Genomic DNA, 18,551 nt, shown 5'->3' with positions numbered 1-18,551 from the left:
TGCGGTACATATCAATTTCAATAAATATATTCACCTTTCTTCATCTTCAGGACGATATCAATATCATAAACTCATATTCGTGTTCATAAATAGAGTCAATGATTTATAAAAAAACATGTAGCATATTAACATCCATGTATCATTTTAATCCACATACCACTATTTTGTGAACTTTAAAAGCTATATCCCCTGATCTTTGTGTTTATTGTTCTCCAAACAAAACCTATTCTATTGTATATATATACCTCATTGTTCATGAAATAATACACACAGTTGTTTCTCCCTGTTTCTCCTTTCTTGTTCTTTATTTCACAACAATCAATTAATTGTATTTTACCACCTAATAAACAGAAATTGTATTTTACTATCTAAAGATAAAATAGAAATTATTTTTACCACCCCTTAACAATAAGGAACATAAATGTTATGCACTCTATTTCACCACGGGCTATAAAAAAATTAAAAAAAATTCAAGTTCGTCAATAGTTATATAAACCCGTGGTAAACACAAATCATTGAACATAATTTTCCCTCTTTCAAAAGGGTTGTTAGACTAATGCAGGTGTCACGGTGTTTCAACTGTACAGCATAACCCCACAAAAGAGACATCAAGGAACACCAACTTTCCCTTTCTAACACTCTCACTGTCGCACTCTTCACTCCCATTTCTCTCTTTCTCTCTCCTCTGCTTCACTCCCTTGGCCTTTACTGAGATTTGAGCTCCCATCATATCAAACCCTTTCTTTTCTCTCTATAGATTTTCTGAAATAATGGGAGAATGGAGATGAAATGGTTACAATGCCGATGATGATGAACGGTGACACCGCAAAAACCACCGCTTCTGACACCAATACTCCACCTCCTGCTGCTGTTTTTCATGACTTTCTTGGTGGTAAAGCCCCCACCTTTCCCGGCGGTTCTCTTGGTATTCTCTCCCATCTTTCTTTTCCAATTTCGTTTCTGGATGGGTATTTGCAGATTTTGATTTTTTTTTTATTTTGTTTCATTATTTTTAGTGATTTTTGTTTGAATGTGATTTTGTGGGCATTTTTTATGTGATTTCCCGGCGTTTCTGTTTTTTTTTATTAGTCATTTTTGGTTAATGTCTAGCTGCTACACATTAATTTGATTAATCTTAGTTTTTTTTTTTGTTGAAATTAATTTTATGTGCATTTTTCATATGTTAAGATTTCTGCTTCTGCTCCCATATAATTAAATGTATATTTTTCTGCATTTTAAAGCCACGTTTTGTTTATAATAATGAACTTGATAGATTGCACATTTGATTAAATTTTGACCCTTTGAAACAAAATACTATATCCAACTTCGAGCTGAGAAATCTTGTTTCATATCAGGTTTTGAATCACTGAAATATGCAGTCCGTTCGATCTTAGTTATCACATTACACTTTAGTGTGATTATTAATTCCGGACATAAGGAGTAATATTATTGGTAGGTACTCCCCAAACCAACCTCGAAAAGGAAGGAGACATTTGATTTGTGCACTTGTTTGTTGTTGTCTCTTGAAAGTGTGTTTCTTTTTGGTACTACAAGTTTTAAGCTGAGGAATATTGCATCTGTATACAGTAAGGAGTGGGTGGTTTTTATTTTTAATATGAGGATTGAATTAGATTCCCACTATGAATGGCAGAGAAACAGGTGGGTAGTCAGTTGGAGAGAATCTCAAGTTATGGTCCAAAAAGTGATCTCTCTGTGTCTGAGGTAAGCAATCTGTTTGTGGGAAGCAAGCGGAGTCATTCGGATTCTGCTTTTACCGGATCATCAAGAGAGGGGATTCCACAAATGATTCCTGAGAACTCTCATGTGATGAAGGTATATATGCCTTTGGCATTCCTTTGTTTGAGTGCAATAAATTCCTTATTTTATGACTACTATTTATGAGTATATATTCCTGTGTTTGAATCTAGATGCTTCGCAGTGCAAGTGGAGGAGATAGACTGAAAATCTCACCTTTTGATGGGCCTCTTCATGGTGTACCTCAACATATTAGGCCACTCTCTTCTTTCGTGTCTCAGACAACCAATGCCAACTTTGTGAACTCTGAGAGATCAAATCCGATGAATGTTGGAGGGAGTAGCATGCAGTATAATGCGTGTGTCATGAAGTCTTCTCCTCTCATGTATCAGGGACCTTCGAGCAGATTGAGGGACAGCAGTTCTGGTCCATCCGTCCTGTCTCAGCTTGCTGCTGATGAAGGATCTAGAACTGGGAATAAAGGCTCTGGTATCTTGAATTCGATCAACGCTGGTAGTAATCCAGTTTCTGAGAGGAGCCCCTCTGGGATATTTCCAAGTGGTTGCAACCTAAGACCTACCACTCGTAATTATGAGTCAGAACCATCAAACCCTCCAAGGTAGGGGAAAAGCCTTTTTTATTATCTAAAATTAATTCTTTGATCCTATTTTTTTTGTATGTTATACATTTTTATTTACTGAATTTCAGTTCAAGAGGATTAATTACATCTGGTAGCAGACAGATGACTATAATTTATGGTGGTCAAGTCCATGTTTTTGATGATGTCCATCCAAACAAGGTTTGTGACCATTTCATTATTTAAAATGGGTACATTCTTTTGGAAGTTATTCTGGTTAAGAGAATGTCTTCAGTACGCTAATAATCATAATAGTAGCTTTCATCAAATAATAGGATACCAAAATTGTTGTCGCATTTGTATAGCTAAAATATGAACTTACAATAGAATTATTTGATTGTTGTTACTTGTTAGTAGGAAAAGTCAAGGTCATCTGTCTGCTAAAAATAAGCAGTGAATTTGATTTCAGTGTGAAATAATTGCATTAGGAAAAGTCAAGGTCATTTGTGTTATAGTGAGAATGTATAGATCATCATTATCATTATCATTAATTCATTATAGATAAATAGATAAATATCTAGATAAGAAATATTATGCAGAGTAGATTTTTATGGGACAGAGGTGGTAGAAATGCTTCATTCTTTCACTGCTCCCCTTCTCCCTACTGTGAAAATCAATTAAATTCTAAAACAATTCGGGACTGGGAAAGCAAAAAAAATTGTTATGCAAAGGAAATTTTCACGTCACATGTTCACAATCATATGACAGCATGCTTGATGCTTTTGTTGGTGTGTTTAGTGCCAGAGACTTGCATCGTTCCTTCAGCTGATTGTTTGTTTGTAAATAAAATTTCACAGGCAGATGTTATCATGTCTCTGGCTGGATCAAATGGAGGATCTTGGTCAACCAATTTACCGAAAACTTCAGCCAGGACAACCACAAATGATAGTTGCTTACCCAGTGGAGATCATGAAACAAGTATACCTGCTGATTGGTCTTTAGCGCAGAAATATCGCAACCTATTATCGGCAGGTGCAAATTCCATCCATGGATTAGGATCTGGTAATTCTTTAAGGTTTTCATCAGATTCAAGATAGTTCAATGTTACTATTTACCGCGTTCGAGAGGCCTCTCTTTGATTTGGTTTGTTTTGCAATGGCCTGCTCCCCGTTCCTGATTTTAGTCATTTTTTAGCAATTTCCTTGGTGCCATCTTAAACATAAAATTTGCCAGTTACTGTTCTGTTAATTTACCTTTATCACTTTCGGGGCATTATTTAACTAAATATTTGCCTCATATATTGATCCGTCAAAATTCACTGGTAAAAGCATAACTTAGTTATGATTTTATTAACAACCAAAGAGTCCTTGAACCCCTTTTGTGTCGTGCCATTACCTTAAATTGACTTAGGTGAAGAAAATGAAAATAGTACTATTTATTCGCAGTATTCTTGTATTCAGATTCTATAACTTCCATTTTACAGCAGGTGGGATGATTGCCAAAGCTGCAGGAACTTCAGGTCATTTGATGGAACCTAGCCGTGAAACAAAACGGGAGGTGTGACCAAAGGAATTATAATATGGGCACAACAGTAGCCAATATTGGGAAATAGATGAGCAGATAATAGGTCTAACCCTGCTTTTACTAACTTTTGCTCAATTGTTTTCGATGTGTAGATACCTGTTGCAAGCTGACTTTAATTCCAGTATTTAGTTAAGGGGATTAGTATTTAGTGGTAGTGAGCTGTGTACATGGTCCAGAACTGGGTTTGTTTTTCAGGTCAATGCAACTCTAGCGCCCGACTAATTAGTTCCATCTTGCTCATGTATTCATATCTCTAAGCTAACTGTTATTGATTTACCTTGTGTTGTGGTAATGGATTTGGGCGTTGTAATAAGTATTGTACTCCCCTGCTCGTAATAGGGAAAGAAATCCCGTTTAAATTTGCAGCTTGTATTTGTGAAACTGCTCCTTTTTTTGTTATATGGACAGCAACTAAGGCTATTTTTTTGCTTATACAAACTTTTGTGTAAGGCGGTCTTACACGAAAGACCTCATTGATGGCACTTAAAATGCCACGTAGTCACGTTGACGTCAGCAATATATACCCCTTTTATTTTCAGATTCCAAACCCTAATTCATTTCTCTGCCTCCCTCCTAAACTCTCCCCCCCCCCCCTCTCTCTCTCTCCTAACCCTCTGTCTCTCTCTCTCCTAACACTTTGCCTCTCTCTCCTCTCCGCGGAAGAGATGGCGTGTGGCCGTTTTCGGCGATGTTGAAGAGCGGAGAGATGGTGTGTGGTCGTTTTCGGCGACGTTGAAGCCAGAAGACGGTTGATTGGGCGAGGAAGGCGGTGGCGTTGTCGCTAAATGAGGTAATTATTCCATATTGCTCCTCTTTTCTTCAATTCTGTTAGGTTTTTGAATTTTCAATTCAATTTAGGTTTATGATTTTTCAATTCTTTTTTTTAGATTAATTTTTTAGATTTTACATTACGGATTTTGAATTTTTCGATTTCTTTTGTAGATCTGAGACTAAGAGGAGGTGGCAGCGGCGCCGAGAATTACTTTACTGGAGGTGGAGGTGCCATCGATGATGGAGGCAACAGAGGCGAATAATTAGGTATTGGATGATTGATGTCTTGTTAACGTTTCTCGTCGCTACAACTCCTCGTCGTCGTCGTCGCACTCGCTACAAAGGTGGATGCGGCGTTGGCTGCAGCGGTACAAAGGTGAAGGTGGATGCGGCGGTGGCTGTTTGTCAAAGAAGAGCGCAACACTATCGAGGCACACACCAACCTTTACCCTCGCCCCTGGCCTGGTGGTGGTCGGTGGTGGCAGAAGAGCACCTCCTACTCATGTTGTTGTTCGATGTTGTTGATAGTTGGTGGCGTGTTTGTTGCGTTTGTTTGTTTGATTTGTTTTAATTGAGAATAATTTTGGTTTAGTTATGATGATTTCGTTTTAGTTAAGAATATTGTTGTTTTAGTTATATTTTATTTCGTTTTAGTTAAGGTTTTTTGAGTTTTAGTTACGTATTTTTCAGTATCAATTCAAGGGAAGAGTTGTGATTTTCCGAGTTTTAGTTATGATTTCACGAGTTTTAGTTACGATTTTCTTGGTTTTAGTTAAGATTTTTTAAGTTTTGGTTACGTATTTTTGAGTTTCAGATAACGAATTTCAGAGTTTTAGTTAAGATACAAAATTTTAAGAATTGAAAATAATTAGTTAAGCAATTGAATCAATTAGTTAAAAATGAAACTAATAAGTTAAGTTTCAGAACCAATTAGTTAAGCAATGTAATAAATTAGTTTAGTAATGTAACATATTAGTTAAACCATGCAACCAATTAGTGAAGCACTAAAATCAATTAGTGAAGCACTGGAAGCAATTAGTTATGCACTGGATTTAATTAAGTTAACCACTGGAAACTAATTAGTTATGCAACGAAATCAATTAGTTAAGCAATGAACAAATTAGCTAAGCACTGAAACCAATTAGTTAAGCAATATAAGGAAATCAATTAGTTAAGCATTGCAACTAATTAGTTAAGATTTTATGAGTTTTAGTTAATAATAAGTTTGTTTAAAATTAATAACTATTCGACTCATAAGTTTAACTATTTGTTTTTATACCTTAACTATTTTGTTATTCAATTAGTTATGATTTTATTACTTTTAATTATGTTTTACACTAGTTTATTTAATACCCACAAAAAATTGAAAATTTTATTTTCGAAAAACTATACGAATCGAAAAAAAAAATTAAGCTTGAAATCCAATTAGTTCAGTTTGAAGTCCAATTAGTTAAGCCTGAAGTCCAATTAGTTAAGCCTGGAAAAAAAATTCAAAAAAATTTCGAAAAAAAAAATTTCAAAATAAAATTTTCAAAAAAAAATATAATAAAAAAATTTTGTATGCTGACGTCAGCACAACGCCACCATGGCTGCCAACGGGGCTGACAGCAAGACTGCCAACAAGGCGGTCTTTCATGTGAGGCGGTCTCACACAAAAGTTTCTCTTTTGCTTATTCGGTTAGGTTAGCTCATTTGTAAATTTAAAATGAGCATAAAAAGGATGATTCAGGTTTGCATTTTGTTTGCGGATTGGTTTTAAGAAACTCAAACCGCACCTACCCGGACCTCGAACGACCTTATGTGCAAGGATGAGATTATGGTAGTGTGATTAGGGAACAAAAGTCAACAAAGCTTGTGATAGTGTGATTAGAGCATCTACAATGGTAACCTAATTTCTAAATTAGCTTGTCATGCCACATAATATTTCAAGCAATTTCCCTTTCTAGCTAGTTAGTACCCTAGTGGTTAGCTACTAGCTTGGTATTTATTGTAGTCATATTTGTCAATCAATATTTTAATTTAATTTAATTTAATATTATTTCATTGGCCAAGTTTTTTCAAGCAAATTAGCTTAAATAAGCTAATTTGCTTGGCCAAGCTAATTTATTATTTCAACTCCAATGGTCAAGCTAGTAGCTTGGAATTTCTAAAAATTGCAAGCAAGTACCTAGCTACAACCATTGGAGATGCTCTTAGGGAACAAAAGTCAACAAAACTCGAATATTGAGTTTCAAACATTAGGGTGCGGTTTCTTCAACTTATAACATCTTATTCAACTCTCTCTCTCTCTCTCTCCTGTTTCTCCCTTCTTTCTCATCTTATAGGGTTTTAGTTTTCTTGCCCGTTTAAGGAAACCCTTCTTGTTTTTCATTGTTTTCTCTTCATATTTTGTCTTTTTTTTTTGTTTCTTCTCGTTGGTTTGTTCCCAATTTATTTTTAAGTTTTTTCTAGGTTTTAGGGTTTCAATAGTTGGGAAGGTGATTTGGATTCATATTATCATCAACTCGTCGACCGAAACAATTCGTATGCATATTGCGAAGGGCTCTATTTGAAAGATGCGAAAACATCGCAAATCACTGCTCGAGTCAAGCTAGAAGGGGTGGAGTACGAGTCGTGCTTTAGATCATTGTTAACCATATGTATTTTTTTTTGCATTTGGGGAGGAATAAGGGGGAAAACCTAGAATTAGGGACTTTTTGCACTTGGGGAGTGGAAAACCAAAAAAAACCCTTGGCATGGGGATCTTTTAGATTTGGGGTGAAAAAATTCACCCAATCTTAACCTGCCACGTGACATGAAAAGGAAAATCTTGTAATGATTGTATTTCAATGACATTTTTTATATATTTCTGATTCATAAAAAATGAAATAAAATTACCATCAATCATACAAATTCGAGATTCACAAATACATATCCATTTTGATATAATTTAACACATTTTTTTTAATTTCTCTCTCTAATTTGCTTATTTACAACTATATGTACCAAAAACTTAATTACTCCTCTTCTATTTTTTTTTTATTATTGTTGTTGTTGTTTAGCGGTGAAAGTTTGGTAGCACCGAATAAGAAATTCGGTTCAGCTTTTTTCCTATTCGATTCAGTTTGGACTAAGATTTTTAAAAAAAATTGATTTTATGGTTTGGATTGGACTGAAAAGTCTGAAACCGAATAAACCGAACTAAAATCGAATAAACCGAACTTGGCTAAAAAGTATAATAAGGGCCCAAAAATTGGCTAAAAATAGGTATAAAACAAGCCCAAATGAAAGGCCCATGAAAATTCGGTTTTATGGTTTGGATTGGACTGAAAATTAAAAATCCGGTTTGGTTTGGTTTGGATTAATAGGTTATTTGGTTTGGATTCGGTTTAAATGAAAACCGAATTAGTTTGGTTTGGATTCGGTTTGGGCCTTAATCCAAATCGAGGACCGAACTTTCACCCCTGTTGTTATTAGAGAGAGAAGTAGGGTAGAGAAAGAGATGTGTCATAGTTTTTCTTTTGCTCATGGATAAAAGAGGAATGGAGAATTTTTTGTGCTAATGGAAAAAATGCAGAAAACATGAGTGAGAAAGTGGGTAGAGAAAGGGGTGAGGACTTTTTTTCCCACGATTAATAATGGTCTTAGGAGTTAGGATGCATAAAGCGTAATCACAAATTCTTATTTACATGGTGTACATGTACGTGTACGATAAATATTATACACTGAAGTTAAAGTTAACGTAAAATGCTTAAAATTTAACCTTATATATGTAAAAGTTATCTATTTTTTAGTAATAAAAATTTTCATTTTAATAAAAAATATTTCTTCAAAATCACTAATAATGTATAAAATTAATCATTTAAAACTTTATCTATTAATTTTTTTTAATAATATAAAAGTTAGAGAAAACTGAGTAAAAATTAGAGAAAACTGGGTAAAAGTTAAGTAAGTGCACAATAAATTTATTGTACACCTTGTGCGTGCAAGACCTTTTGAAACATACTAGTAGTTGTTTTGATGGTAAGAGTTATATACTTCGTATTTTCTTTAAATATGTTAGTACGCAAATCTATTTTATAATTATATATGGCGCATGACTGATTATTAAAAATATTATTTTTTCCCATAAAAAAAAAAATTCAAGTTTCAGGTCAGAGAAAGAACGCCAAAATCAGACATCATTATGTCAAAAAATTGCAAGACTTTGAAGTTCCCCAAGTCCACGGCCACTCGCCGAGAATTGCCAATTCATCCCTCCCCGCTGAATTTTTGCAGGAAATTTCAGGGAATCTTCAATTTTGACTATTGAATATGATCATCAATGAGCTGACCCAAATGGGTTCTTTTCAATATTACTCAGGAAGAACAAACCCATCTCAGAAATTTCTGTTCTTGGATTTTCTAGAGGGCAAGAGGTAAAGGTAATACAATTTATTTTGGGTAGTTTTCTTTTAAAATTTCATTAGGGTTTGCTTTCTATTTATTTTCTCTTGTTCTAGATTCTCAAATTAGGAATTTCTGTCATTGAAATTGATGATTGTTCATTTGTACTTCTATGTCATAATTCCCTAAACCCAGAAAGACCCGAATTATTTTTTGAATGTACATTACAAATCGTGCATGGCTGCCTTGTCAAGACACGGCTTAAAGTTGGGACTGTTCCGAGTTAATCAATAGTTGGGACCGAAGAAACGGGAGGGGGATACTTGAGACTGTCGGTATAAGTTTTTTCTCATTTTATTATTTGTATGGACATTATATGCAATACTGAGTAGGTAAGGTTTTTGTCATTTTAACTGGTGGGAATTGAACTTCTGATTTATTTTGTGGAATTGTGGTACTGCAGCAACATGTCTGTTTGCCTATGTGATTGGTTTTAAGTAATATGCTTTCTTAAACTTGAAGTTAAACTTCACTGATTTGTGTTTATGGCTTGAATTCTTCTTGTTGCGTTGGAAGTCAATAAATTTATAGGTTGTTATGCAGAAAGTTGAATGGCATCCATGTAGTTCCTTTTTCGGTTTAGGAGAATCAAATGTACTAAAGTGAGATTACAATAACTATAGCAGGACTGTCGAAGTGGCGAAGTGTACACTTTTGACGATTAGATATGAATGTTGTGATAGCTCCAAATTGTACTCTAATCTTTTGAAAATAATTTCACGAATAATACTTCTATTTATACAAGGTCAAAGCTTTGGTCGTTTTGACGGTTTAATGTTTCCTGATATAGTTTTTTCATTGTTATAGGCTCCATGGAGGAACTGTTGTGGCGGAATCTCCTTCGTGATATCTCTTCGTTCTTCTCTTTATCAGCATGTGGCAACTTTTGCTCACAATCAGTGCATTATCAAAAGATTGAAGAGATATTAAAACTGCTAAAGCCAATAGCTGATTTAATTCTTGACTCGAGCATAGTGCCTAATGAACAGCGTATCAAGGTCCTAGAACAACTTGTCCATTCAATAAAAGAGTGTTCATATCTTTCCGAGAAGTGGCATCCATTGGCAAGCAGGATATATCTTGTAAGTTTATCAAGCCTGTTTGAGCATATTTATAAAGTTTACTCATCGATTTTTGGTTTCTTGCTTTTTTCTACCTTTGTGTTGAAGAAGCTGTGTATTTTTCCTTAAGTCCTGAGAAATACGGAGTATATTCTTGGTGAATTGTGATTGTTTCTAGTATACTTAATTGCATCATTATCTGATTTGCTAGTGGTTTGTTTCTCAACTACTTGGTATAAATCTTGTAAAAAAAGGGCATATATGACTTCAGAAACCAGAACCATTGATGTAGCCTTATCATTCAACACTCTCCTACACTTAGAACTTGCTTCTTTGTTTCTCTCAAGATTTCATTTTCTTCTTCATACTAACGTATCTTTTTCTGCTCCGTGATCCTTGTGTGAGCCCATATCATCTTAAGTAGAAAACGAGAATTGACGTAGATTAGTAGAGCAAACTAGAAAATTTGAACTCTTCAAGATGTGGCTTGAGGTTTGAATTACATAAGTGAGCACTATGACGTGTCTAAGATTCAGCACTAAGTACACACCAAGAAAAGAGGATCACAAAGATTTGATGAACTTACAAGAAGTTCTATTTACGACAACTCAACAACAGCAAACAAGAGGAGATAATCCCTAGATTCCCAACCGCGAGTACAAAAGGAGTAAAAAGGGACATAGGATGCACAAGCTAGTCAGCAATCTTTGATGCAAAGAGTAGTAATTTGTAATGATTGAAGTTGCTGCTATGAACTTATAGTAGTTTTAACCTTGTGCACCTGTTGAGTATCACTACAACAACAAAGTCTTAGTCCCAAAATGATTTGGGGTCAGCTAACATGAATCGTCATAGGAGATCATCAATGTGACCAGAACAAACCAGGAAGGAGCTGGAAGTTAAAAGAAAAACATATTATAAGTGATAATAAAAATAAATAAAGTTTAAATAAATATAACTATAAAGTAAAATAAGCACCTCTATACATATATTTTTTTAAAAAAAAAAGGGATAAAAAAAATATATATATATAAAAAAAATAAAGTTTAAACTAGATATAAGTAAAATAAGCACCTTTCGAAATAGAATTTTAAAAAATAAAAAATAAAAATAATACTCCGTAACAATAAAAAAACTAAATAAAAAAATAAAACTAAAAATAAAATAAAAATGAAAGATGCATAAGTCAAATGAAGTCATCAACGTATATTTCTCCCTCCACTTTGTCCTATCCAACGCCATATTTTCCTCAATCCCAAGTAGGCTCATATCGTACTCAATCACCTTCCTCCAAGTTTTCTTAGGTCTCCCTACCCCTTGCAATTTTATCACTTTGCCACCCTTCTAGCCTCCTAACTGGGGTATCACTTGATCTTCTGCTTACATGCCCAAACCACCTTAAACGATTTTCCATCATCTTAAACTCAATCGGTGCAACCTCTACCTTCTTCCTAATAATCTCATTCCTCAAATGATCCTTTCTTGTATGCCCACACATCCAACGTAACATGCGCATCTCTGCCATATTCATCTTATGCACGTGACAATGTTTCACTGCCCAACATTCTGTGCCGTATAACAACGCCGATCTAATTGTCATGCGGTAGAATTGGAACCCCGTGGCACTTTTCCACTTTAACCAACCTGCTTTGATTCTATGAGCCACATCGCCATCCAATTCCCCATTCTTTTGGATAATAGATCCTAAATAACGGAACATTTCAGAACCCAGGACAATTTTCCCATCTAAGGTAATCGCCCCTGTCTCTCTATCTTGGACTCCACTAAACTTACACTCCATATATTCCGTCTTGTTTCTACTCAGCCTAAAACCCCGAGATTCCAAAGTTTGTCTCCATAACTCTAACTTACTTTCCACTCCTTCTTTGGTTTCATCAATCAACACAATATCATTTGCAAACATCACGCACCATGATATACCATCTTGAATTGACCTCGTCAATTCGTCCATGACTATAGCAAAAAGAAACGTGCTAAGTGCGGAACCTTGATGCACTCCAATCGTACTGGAGAATTCTTCGGTCTTACCAACACTAGTACGCACACTCGTGCTAACTCCCTCATACATGTCCTTGATGATATCAATATACTTCCTCGGAATTCCTTTCCTACTTAATGCCCACCAAAGAATTTCTCTCGGTACCTTATCATACGCCTTCTCCAACTCACTGAAAACCATATGTAAGTCATTTTTCTTATCTCGATAATTCTCCATTAGTTGCCTTATATGATGGATGACCTCCATAGTCGATCTCCCAGGCATAAATCCAAACTGGTTCTCCGAAATCTTCACAGTTCTCCTTAATATTTGCTCAATAGTCCGCTCCCAAAGTTTCATAGTATGACTCATTAGTTTGATTCCTCGATAGTTGGAACAATCCTGGACATCACCCTTATTCTTGTACAAGGGGATGATAGTACTTTTTCTCCACTCTACTGGCATCTTATTACTTCCCCAAATCTTGTTGAAAAGAGTTGTTAACCATACAACTCCTCTCTCTCCCAAGCATCTCCAAACTTCGATAGGTATGCCATCCGACCCCACTGCCCTCTTACGTCCCATCTTTTTCAATGCCATTTCGACTTCTCTCTTTTGAATTCTTCGCATAAAGTCAAAGTTAACCATATCACGGGGGATAGTTGTATCTGCAATATTGCACCCTTGATCCCCGTTGAACAAGTTATCAAAGTAGAACCTCCATCTATCCTTGATTTCCTTATCTCCCACCAAATTTTTTTGATCAACATCTTTCACGCACTTAATCCTCCCGATGTCTCGCGTCTTACTATCTCTCATTCGAGCAAGTCTATAGATGTCCTTTTCCCTTTCTTTTGTATCCAATCTTGCGTAAAGATTCTGATTCACCTTTGCTCTAGCCTTTCTTACGGCCTTCTTTGGTTCCCTTTTAGCCTCCTTGTACTTCTCGTAGTTCTCATCACTTCTACGTTTTCCCAACTCTTTATAGCATTCTCGTTTGCTCTTTATAGCTTGTTGCACAACTTTGTTCCACCAAGATGTGTTCTTACTTGGTGTCATGATTCCTTTAGATTTCCCTATGACCTCTTTCGCCACTCCCTTTATGGTGTGCTCCATTCTTGTCCATAATGAGTCTATATCCAATTCCATATCACCGGCCCAAATACCTTCACTTGCCAACTTGTCCAAGAATTTAAGTTGTTGCCCCCCTTGAAGTTTCCACCATTTGATCCTAGGCTCTACTAGTGGTCTTCTCCTCCTTATACCACTTCTACCTCGAAAATCAAGTACCACAAGTCTATGTTGGGTTGATGTACTCTCACCCGGAATCACCTTACAATTGGTGTAGCACTGTCTCACAACAATCCTTACTAGAAAGAAGTAAATCTGACTCATGTAGGTTACTAGGCGAGAGTGTCTTTTCTCAAACCAAGTGTTCATTATACCTAAATCATATGCCAATACAAAATCCAAAATAGCATTTCCCGCTCCATTCCAATCTCCATACCCAAAACCACCATGAATGCTTTCAAATCCATCACGACTCGAGCCTACATGTCCGTTGAGATCCCCACCAATAATCAGTTTCTCACTTCTAGGGACGTGTTGCACCACTTCTTCCAAATCCTCCAAAAATTCTTGTCTAGTTGAAACATCTAGTCCTGCTTGTGGTGCATAGGCACTCACAATAGTTAAAACTTCATCTCCTATCACAAGCTTAATACTCATAATTCGATTACTCTTTCAAGACACGTCCACTACATCATCAATATATTCTCGGTCGATAAGGATACCTACTCCATTCCTACCCCTAACTTTTCCCGAATACCAAAGCTTATAACCCCATGGAGCTATTTCTCTTGCCTTGTTTCCAACCCACTTGGTCTCCTGCAAACATAATATGTTAATTCTCCTCCTTCTCATAACCTCTACTAATTCGACTGATCTCCCTGTCAAAGAGCCAATGTTCCAAGTCCCAAAATGCATCTTACTACCCTTATCCTTACCCCTACCCTTACGACGGAACCTTGGATAGTTAACACCATCCTCGGGTGGCGCGCCGCTTCCGGGCGGCGACCTAGCAACCCTTGCATATTTTCCACTACACCCGGGCCTAGGAAGTGTAGCGCACCCTTGCAAATTTGACACCACCCCAAGGTGTAGGGGTGGCGCGCCGCTTCTGGGCGACGACCTAGCAACCCTCACATATTGTTCGCTACACCTGGGCTTAAGAGGTGTAGCGCGTCGCTGAGAAGGGGACGTCCCACGATATTCCATTGTCGATTCATGTCATGATATGTGACTTAGTTTTACGCTGGCCTCCACCAACCTACCGCAACCCTCCTCCTTTATCCGGGCTTGGGACCGGCCGTGAATGCCGCATACGCGACACTCACAAGTAAATGCCGCATAAGCAACACTCATTGGCGGAGTTCTGTTGAGTATCACTGTTTGATTTTTTTTTAATTTCTTTTTGTAGGTAGACAGTTGATGCATTGAACTCATATCATTCATTGGCTTTTTATAAGTATGACATTTCTATTTGCTTATGGCTGGCATGTTATTGATGTTTATAGGTTATCCAAGCCGAGTTATTGGTGAAAAATATCCAGACGTCCATCTTGGAAATTGTCCAGTTGCTGAAAGACTTGCCTCCATTTAATTCTGCAGAGTTGATCCCAAAATGTCTCGAGGTACCATGATGATTTTGGTATCTGATGATTGTATAAAATGTACTTGGTATATGTTAAATTTACCTCTGTGCAATTGAGGTGATGACTCTATACTACTAGATATTCAAAGGGCTGAAGCCTGAATGCCACCTATTTGTGGCTTTTTCTTTTATTGCAATCTGTTGTTGGATAATGTTACTGATTACCTTCATCTAGCCTGATGGTCTATCCCTCCTTTTACAGAATTGCTTTGAAAAAGTTAAGAACATGGAATGTGAATCTACATGTACATTCATTTCTGAATCCTTGAAGAAACAATCAAGCAGCCATGTATTACAGAGAACAGAAATTGCAGAACGCCTAGGCTTAAAATCAAACCAGGAGATCCTTATTGAGGCAGTGGCTCTTAAGAAGTTGAAAGAAAATGCTGGGAATGATGCCGAAATGGATTATCTTGAACAACTGATTACTCTTCTCACTCGTATGCATGATGACCTTTTGATGTTGGTGCAGTCCAAGACTGGCTTGCCTGATTATATCTGTCCTCTTTCTCTCGAGATGATGACAGATCCTGTGATTGTTTCCTCTGGAGTAACCTACGAACGCGTTTACATCAGGCATTGGCTTGATCTTGGTCTTACTGTATGTCCGAAGACCAGGCAGACATTGGTTCACCTAAATTTGATCCCTAATTATACTTCCAAGGCACTCATTGCTAACTGGTGTGAAAAGAATAATGTGAAACTGCCTGACCCCATGAAGTCAGTCAATGGGCAAAACATGGTTAATTTAAGGGATATTGTAAAACTTGATGCAGATTCCAAAGTGAAGAGGTTGGTTGAAGACCTCAAAAACAAGTCAAGTGAAAGCCTACGAGAAGCCACAGATCAACTGCTACTGTTTCTGATGCAAAACATGGATAACAGAATTATATTTGCAAATTTTGGGGGCATAAGATTAGTGGTTAACCTGCTTTATTCTAATGATGTACAGACTCAAGAAAACGCTGTAACTGCTCTTCTGTACTTGGCAGTTAATAATGGCAACAAAGTTGCTATTGCAGATGAAGATGCAATAGAACCCCTTATCTACATTCTAGAGGTGGGGACCCCTAAGGCCTGCGAAAACTCAGCAGCCACACTGTTTTGCCTCTCAATGATTCCTGTAAACAAGTTGAGAATAGGAAGGTTGGGGGCTGTTGTTCCTTTAGTTGAATTGTTAAGGAAAGGGAGTCCTCAGGGAAAGAATAATGCAGTCATTGCTTTGTTTAATCTGTCCATTTCTCATGAGAACAGGGTGAGGATTGTTCAGGCCGGTTGTGTAAGGTTTCTAGTTGAATTACTGAACATTCCTTCCGCAGGTATGGTTGAAATATTGTTATTCATAATTGATATTCTCTTTCAAGCATATTTTTTACGAAAATATATTTAAACTAGTTGGGCGTAACTGTGTAAGGTTGTATACATCTAGTTACCAAGACCTTAGGAATGGCAAGATATAGTTACTGTAATGTAATGTTGTTGTTTGGCAGGTATGGCTGACAAGGCCGTTGCTGTTTTAGAAAATCTGGCTAAGATTTCCGAGGGGAGAACAGCCATTGGCCAGGCTGGAGGTATCCGTGCATTTGTTAATACGGTGGAGCTAGGTTCACCAAGAGCCAAAGGGAATGCAGTTTCTGCACTTGTGCAGCTTTGTACCTTCAGCAGCATATGGTTTGCTACTATGATTCAGGAAGCAGCCGTACCTCCATTAGTATCCCTTGCGCTTTCAGGGGTAGGGACCCCTAGAGCCAAACGGAAGGTAAAGTAAAAGTTAAACCATATTTCTCATTTTCAAACAAGGCATACTTTTTTGGAAACATTTAGTGTAAGATTGATATAAGCTACTATTAGTATTAATAATCAATCATTAATCAGGCTTTTTCATTTCTGCAGGCTGCAGAGCTGCTCAGTTACATCAGAACACAGCGGCATAATATTATCAGAATTCCCCTCAATTGCATCAGAAATCAGCGATTCATAAGATCTTAGCCGTTCATTTTTGTATGATTAATCTAAGCCACCTAAATTTATTTAAAACATAAAAATGACTTTGGGTTGTTTGGTTGGTTTGACAAAGACTTTTACTAACATCCACCAACTTATTTTTACATTTGGACCTCCATTCTCAACGTTCATCTTCAACCTCCATTGTCAAATTTTATCTTAAACCTTAACCTTCAACCTTCAACCTTCAACCTTCATTGTAAACGTTCATCTCCGACCTTAAAAATTGTTAGCTGAACATCTTCAACCTTAACATCCAACCTCCATTCTCAACTTCATCTTCAACCTACAAGGCTACAACCTCAGATGTCGTTCTATTGAAGTTTCAGATTCGTTGATGGATCGATTTCTCTTTGTGCATCAAGTGTTTGAAAGTATTTCCTCTCTAAGATGGCCAGAACAAATGAACAATCAAAGTTTATCTTAAAGTTTTTTTTTGTAAAAAGAATTACGCAAATTGGATTATACACCCGGGTGCACAGTGCTCATTGTGCACCCCGTGTAAAACGCAGAATCAAAACTAAATCGTACGCCCAATAGAACATTAGGTATGAATACGTAGAACACAACTAAAATACGTCAGTTTTTAACATAAATAAATAAATACGGAGTATTGGGTTTTTCTCAAATCTAGCGCAAATTTGAAGGTGCAGACGTTTGCACCGTGCTCTAGGTGCACCAGGATCAAAACGACTGGCATTAAACACAAACCCGCGTTTTTCATTAAATCCGTTGAACAAAAGAATATTCTCCGTTGAACAAAAGAATATTGAAGGCTATGTTCTATTCAGCTGTGTTTTTTGCGTTTTTATTTCGCTCCTTATGTTGGGTATTTATTCATCTGGGTTTCATATTTTTGAATTCAGAAAGTGTGAAAAGGAGAGAGAAAGTGCAAACAAGGTCTCTCTAAATTTGTTTTTAGAGAGAGAAAGTAATGAAAAAATCTCAAATATTCCATGGTTTTTCTGCTTCAACATCAAATTCACTTGATTCTTCTTTTTCAAATTTGAAATTTGCAGCTGATTTTTGAAGTTATTTTTTCAATTTGTAATAGCCAATTGCAAGATTTTGATGATTTTGATTTCGTAATAATCGTGGTTTTGACGATTTTGATGATTGTAATTACTTTGATTAATGTATTAAGACTGTTGAGCTCGTTGATTTTGGAGATTATTGATTATGAAATTATGCATTATTTTTATTACATTTATTTTGATGAAATTTATTATGTAATAATACGTATATTTAAGGAATATACGTTGGATTTGCATAAAAGAACAATTGATCGTATGTCATGAACATATGCTTGTATTAAAAGAACATATTCAATTTGCATTTTATTTTGTTTTTGATGATTGTAATGACTTTGATTTATGTATTAAGACTAGGGCTGCAAATGAGCCGAGTCGAGCCGAGTAATAACCTTATCAAGCTAAGCTTGTTAAGGAATATTGGTATTCGAGTAGGCTCGAGCTTGAACGAGCTTTTATTTATTTTTGTTCGAGCCAGGCTCGTTTAATAAAATACTTTCTCGGGCTCGGCTTGAGCTTGATCGTTTGTATTTCGAGCTCGAGCTCAAATCGAACGAGCTTTAAACGGGCTTTAGTAAACGAGTTTTGCAACGCAACCTTTTTATAATGATAAAAACAAAAGCTATTTTAA

The 18,551-nt window shown here is 36.4% G+C and overlaps 2 protein-coding genes across 6 annotated transcripts; both read left to right on the top strand.

Moving 5' to 3' along the window:
• Nucleotides 1-522: 522 nt before the first annotated feature.
• LOC110792475 (protein TIFY 8) lies at nucleotides 523-4,281 on the top strand. 4 transcript variants are annotated; one of them, XM_021997278.2, is made up of 6 exons: nucleotides 523-925; nucleotides 1,652-1,833; nucleotides 1,929-2,374; nucleotides 2,464-2,554; nucleotides 3,190-3,394; nucleotides 3,819-4,281. In XM_021997278.2, exons 1-6 carry the CDS (start codon nucleotides 790-792, stop codon nucleotides 3,893-3,895), a joined length of 1,137 nt encoding a protein of 378 aa, XP_021852970.1. In that variant the 5' UTR covers nucleotides 523-789; the 3' UTR covers nucleotides 3,896-4,281. The 4 variants fall into 4 exon arrangements, with proteins under 4 accessions (XP_021852970.1, XP_021852971.1, XP_021852969.1 ...); XM_021997279.2 differs by having other exon boundaries at nucleotides 556-925; nucleotides 3,190-3,364; nucleotides 3,816-4,281; XM_021997277.2 differs by having other exon boundaries at nucleotides 557-925; nucleotides 3,816-4,281.
• A 4,527-nt stretch (nucleotides 4,282-8,808) lies between these two features.
• On the top strand, nucleotides 8,809-16,942 carry LOC110792473 (U-box domain-containing protein 4). 2 transcript variants are annotated; one of them, XM_056835151.1, is made up of 6 exons: nucleotides 8,809-9,084; nucleotides 9,920-10,194; nucleotides 14,749-14,865; nucleotides 15,088-16,204; nucleotides 16,376-16,644; nucleotides 16,779-16,942. In XM_056835151.1, the coding sequence occupies exons 2-6, from the start codon at nucleotides 9,925-9,927 to the stop codon at nucleotides 16,872-16,874; spliced, it is 1,869 nt and encodes a 622-aa protein (XP_056691129.1). In that variant the 5' UTR covers nucleotides 8,809-9,084; nucleotides 9,920-9,924; the 3' UTR covers nucleotides 16,875-16,942. The 2 variants fall into 2 exon arrangements, with proteins under 2 accessions (XP_056691129.1, XP_021852967.2); XM_021997275.2 differs by having other exon boundaries at nucleotides 8,809-9,090.
• The last annotated feature ends 1,609 nt before the right edge of the window (nucleotides 16,943-18,551 follow it).

The sequence above is a fragment of the Spinacia oleracea genome, chromosome 1 (assembly GCF_020520425.1).
Source record: "Spinacia oleracea cultivar Varoflay chromosome 1, BTI_SOV_V1, whole genome shotgun sequence".
Taxonomy (NCBI): Eukaryota; Viridiplantae; Streptophyta; class Magnoliopsida; order Caryophyllales; family Amaranthaceae; genus Spinacia; species Spinacia oleracea.
Note: the sequence above shows the minus strand (reverse complement) of the source record. Positions and strands in the feature narration are given on the sequence as shown.

Bases quoted from the DNA above. Each gene is read 5' to 3' on its own strand.
- LOC110792475 (XM_021997277.2), top strand. From the start codon at position 790: ATGGTTACAATGCCGATGATGATGAACGGTGACACCGCAAAAACCACC. The intron at 1,834-1,928 runs GTATATATGCCT...GTTTGAATCTAG, and splicing joins AGAACTCTCATGTGATGAAG to ATGCTTCGCAGTGCAAGTGG. The intron at 3,395-3,815 runs GTAATTCTTTAA...TCCATTTTACAG, and splicing joins CATCCATGGATTAGGATCTG to CAGGTGGGATGATTGCCAAA.
- LOC110792473 (XM_056835151.1), top strand. From the start codon at position 9,925: ATGGAGGAACTGTTGTGGCGGAATCTCCTTCGTGATATCTCTTCGTTC. The intron at 10,195-14,748 runs GTAAGTTTATCA...TGATGTTTATAG, and splicing joins TGGCAAGCAGGATATATCTT to GTTATCCAAGCCGAGTTATT. The intron at 14,866-15,087 runs GTACCATGATGA...CTCCTTTTACAG, and splicing joins TGATCCCAAAATGTCTCGAG to AATTGCTTTGAAAAAGTTAA.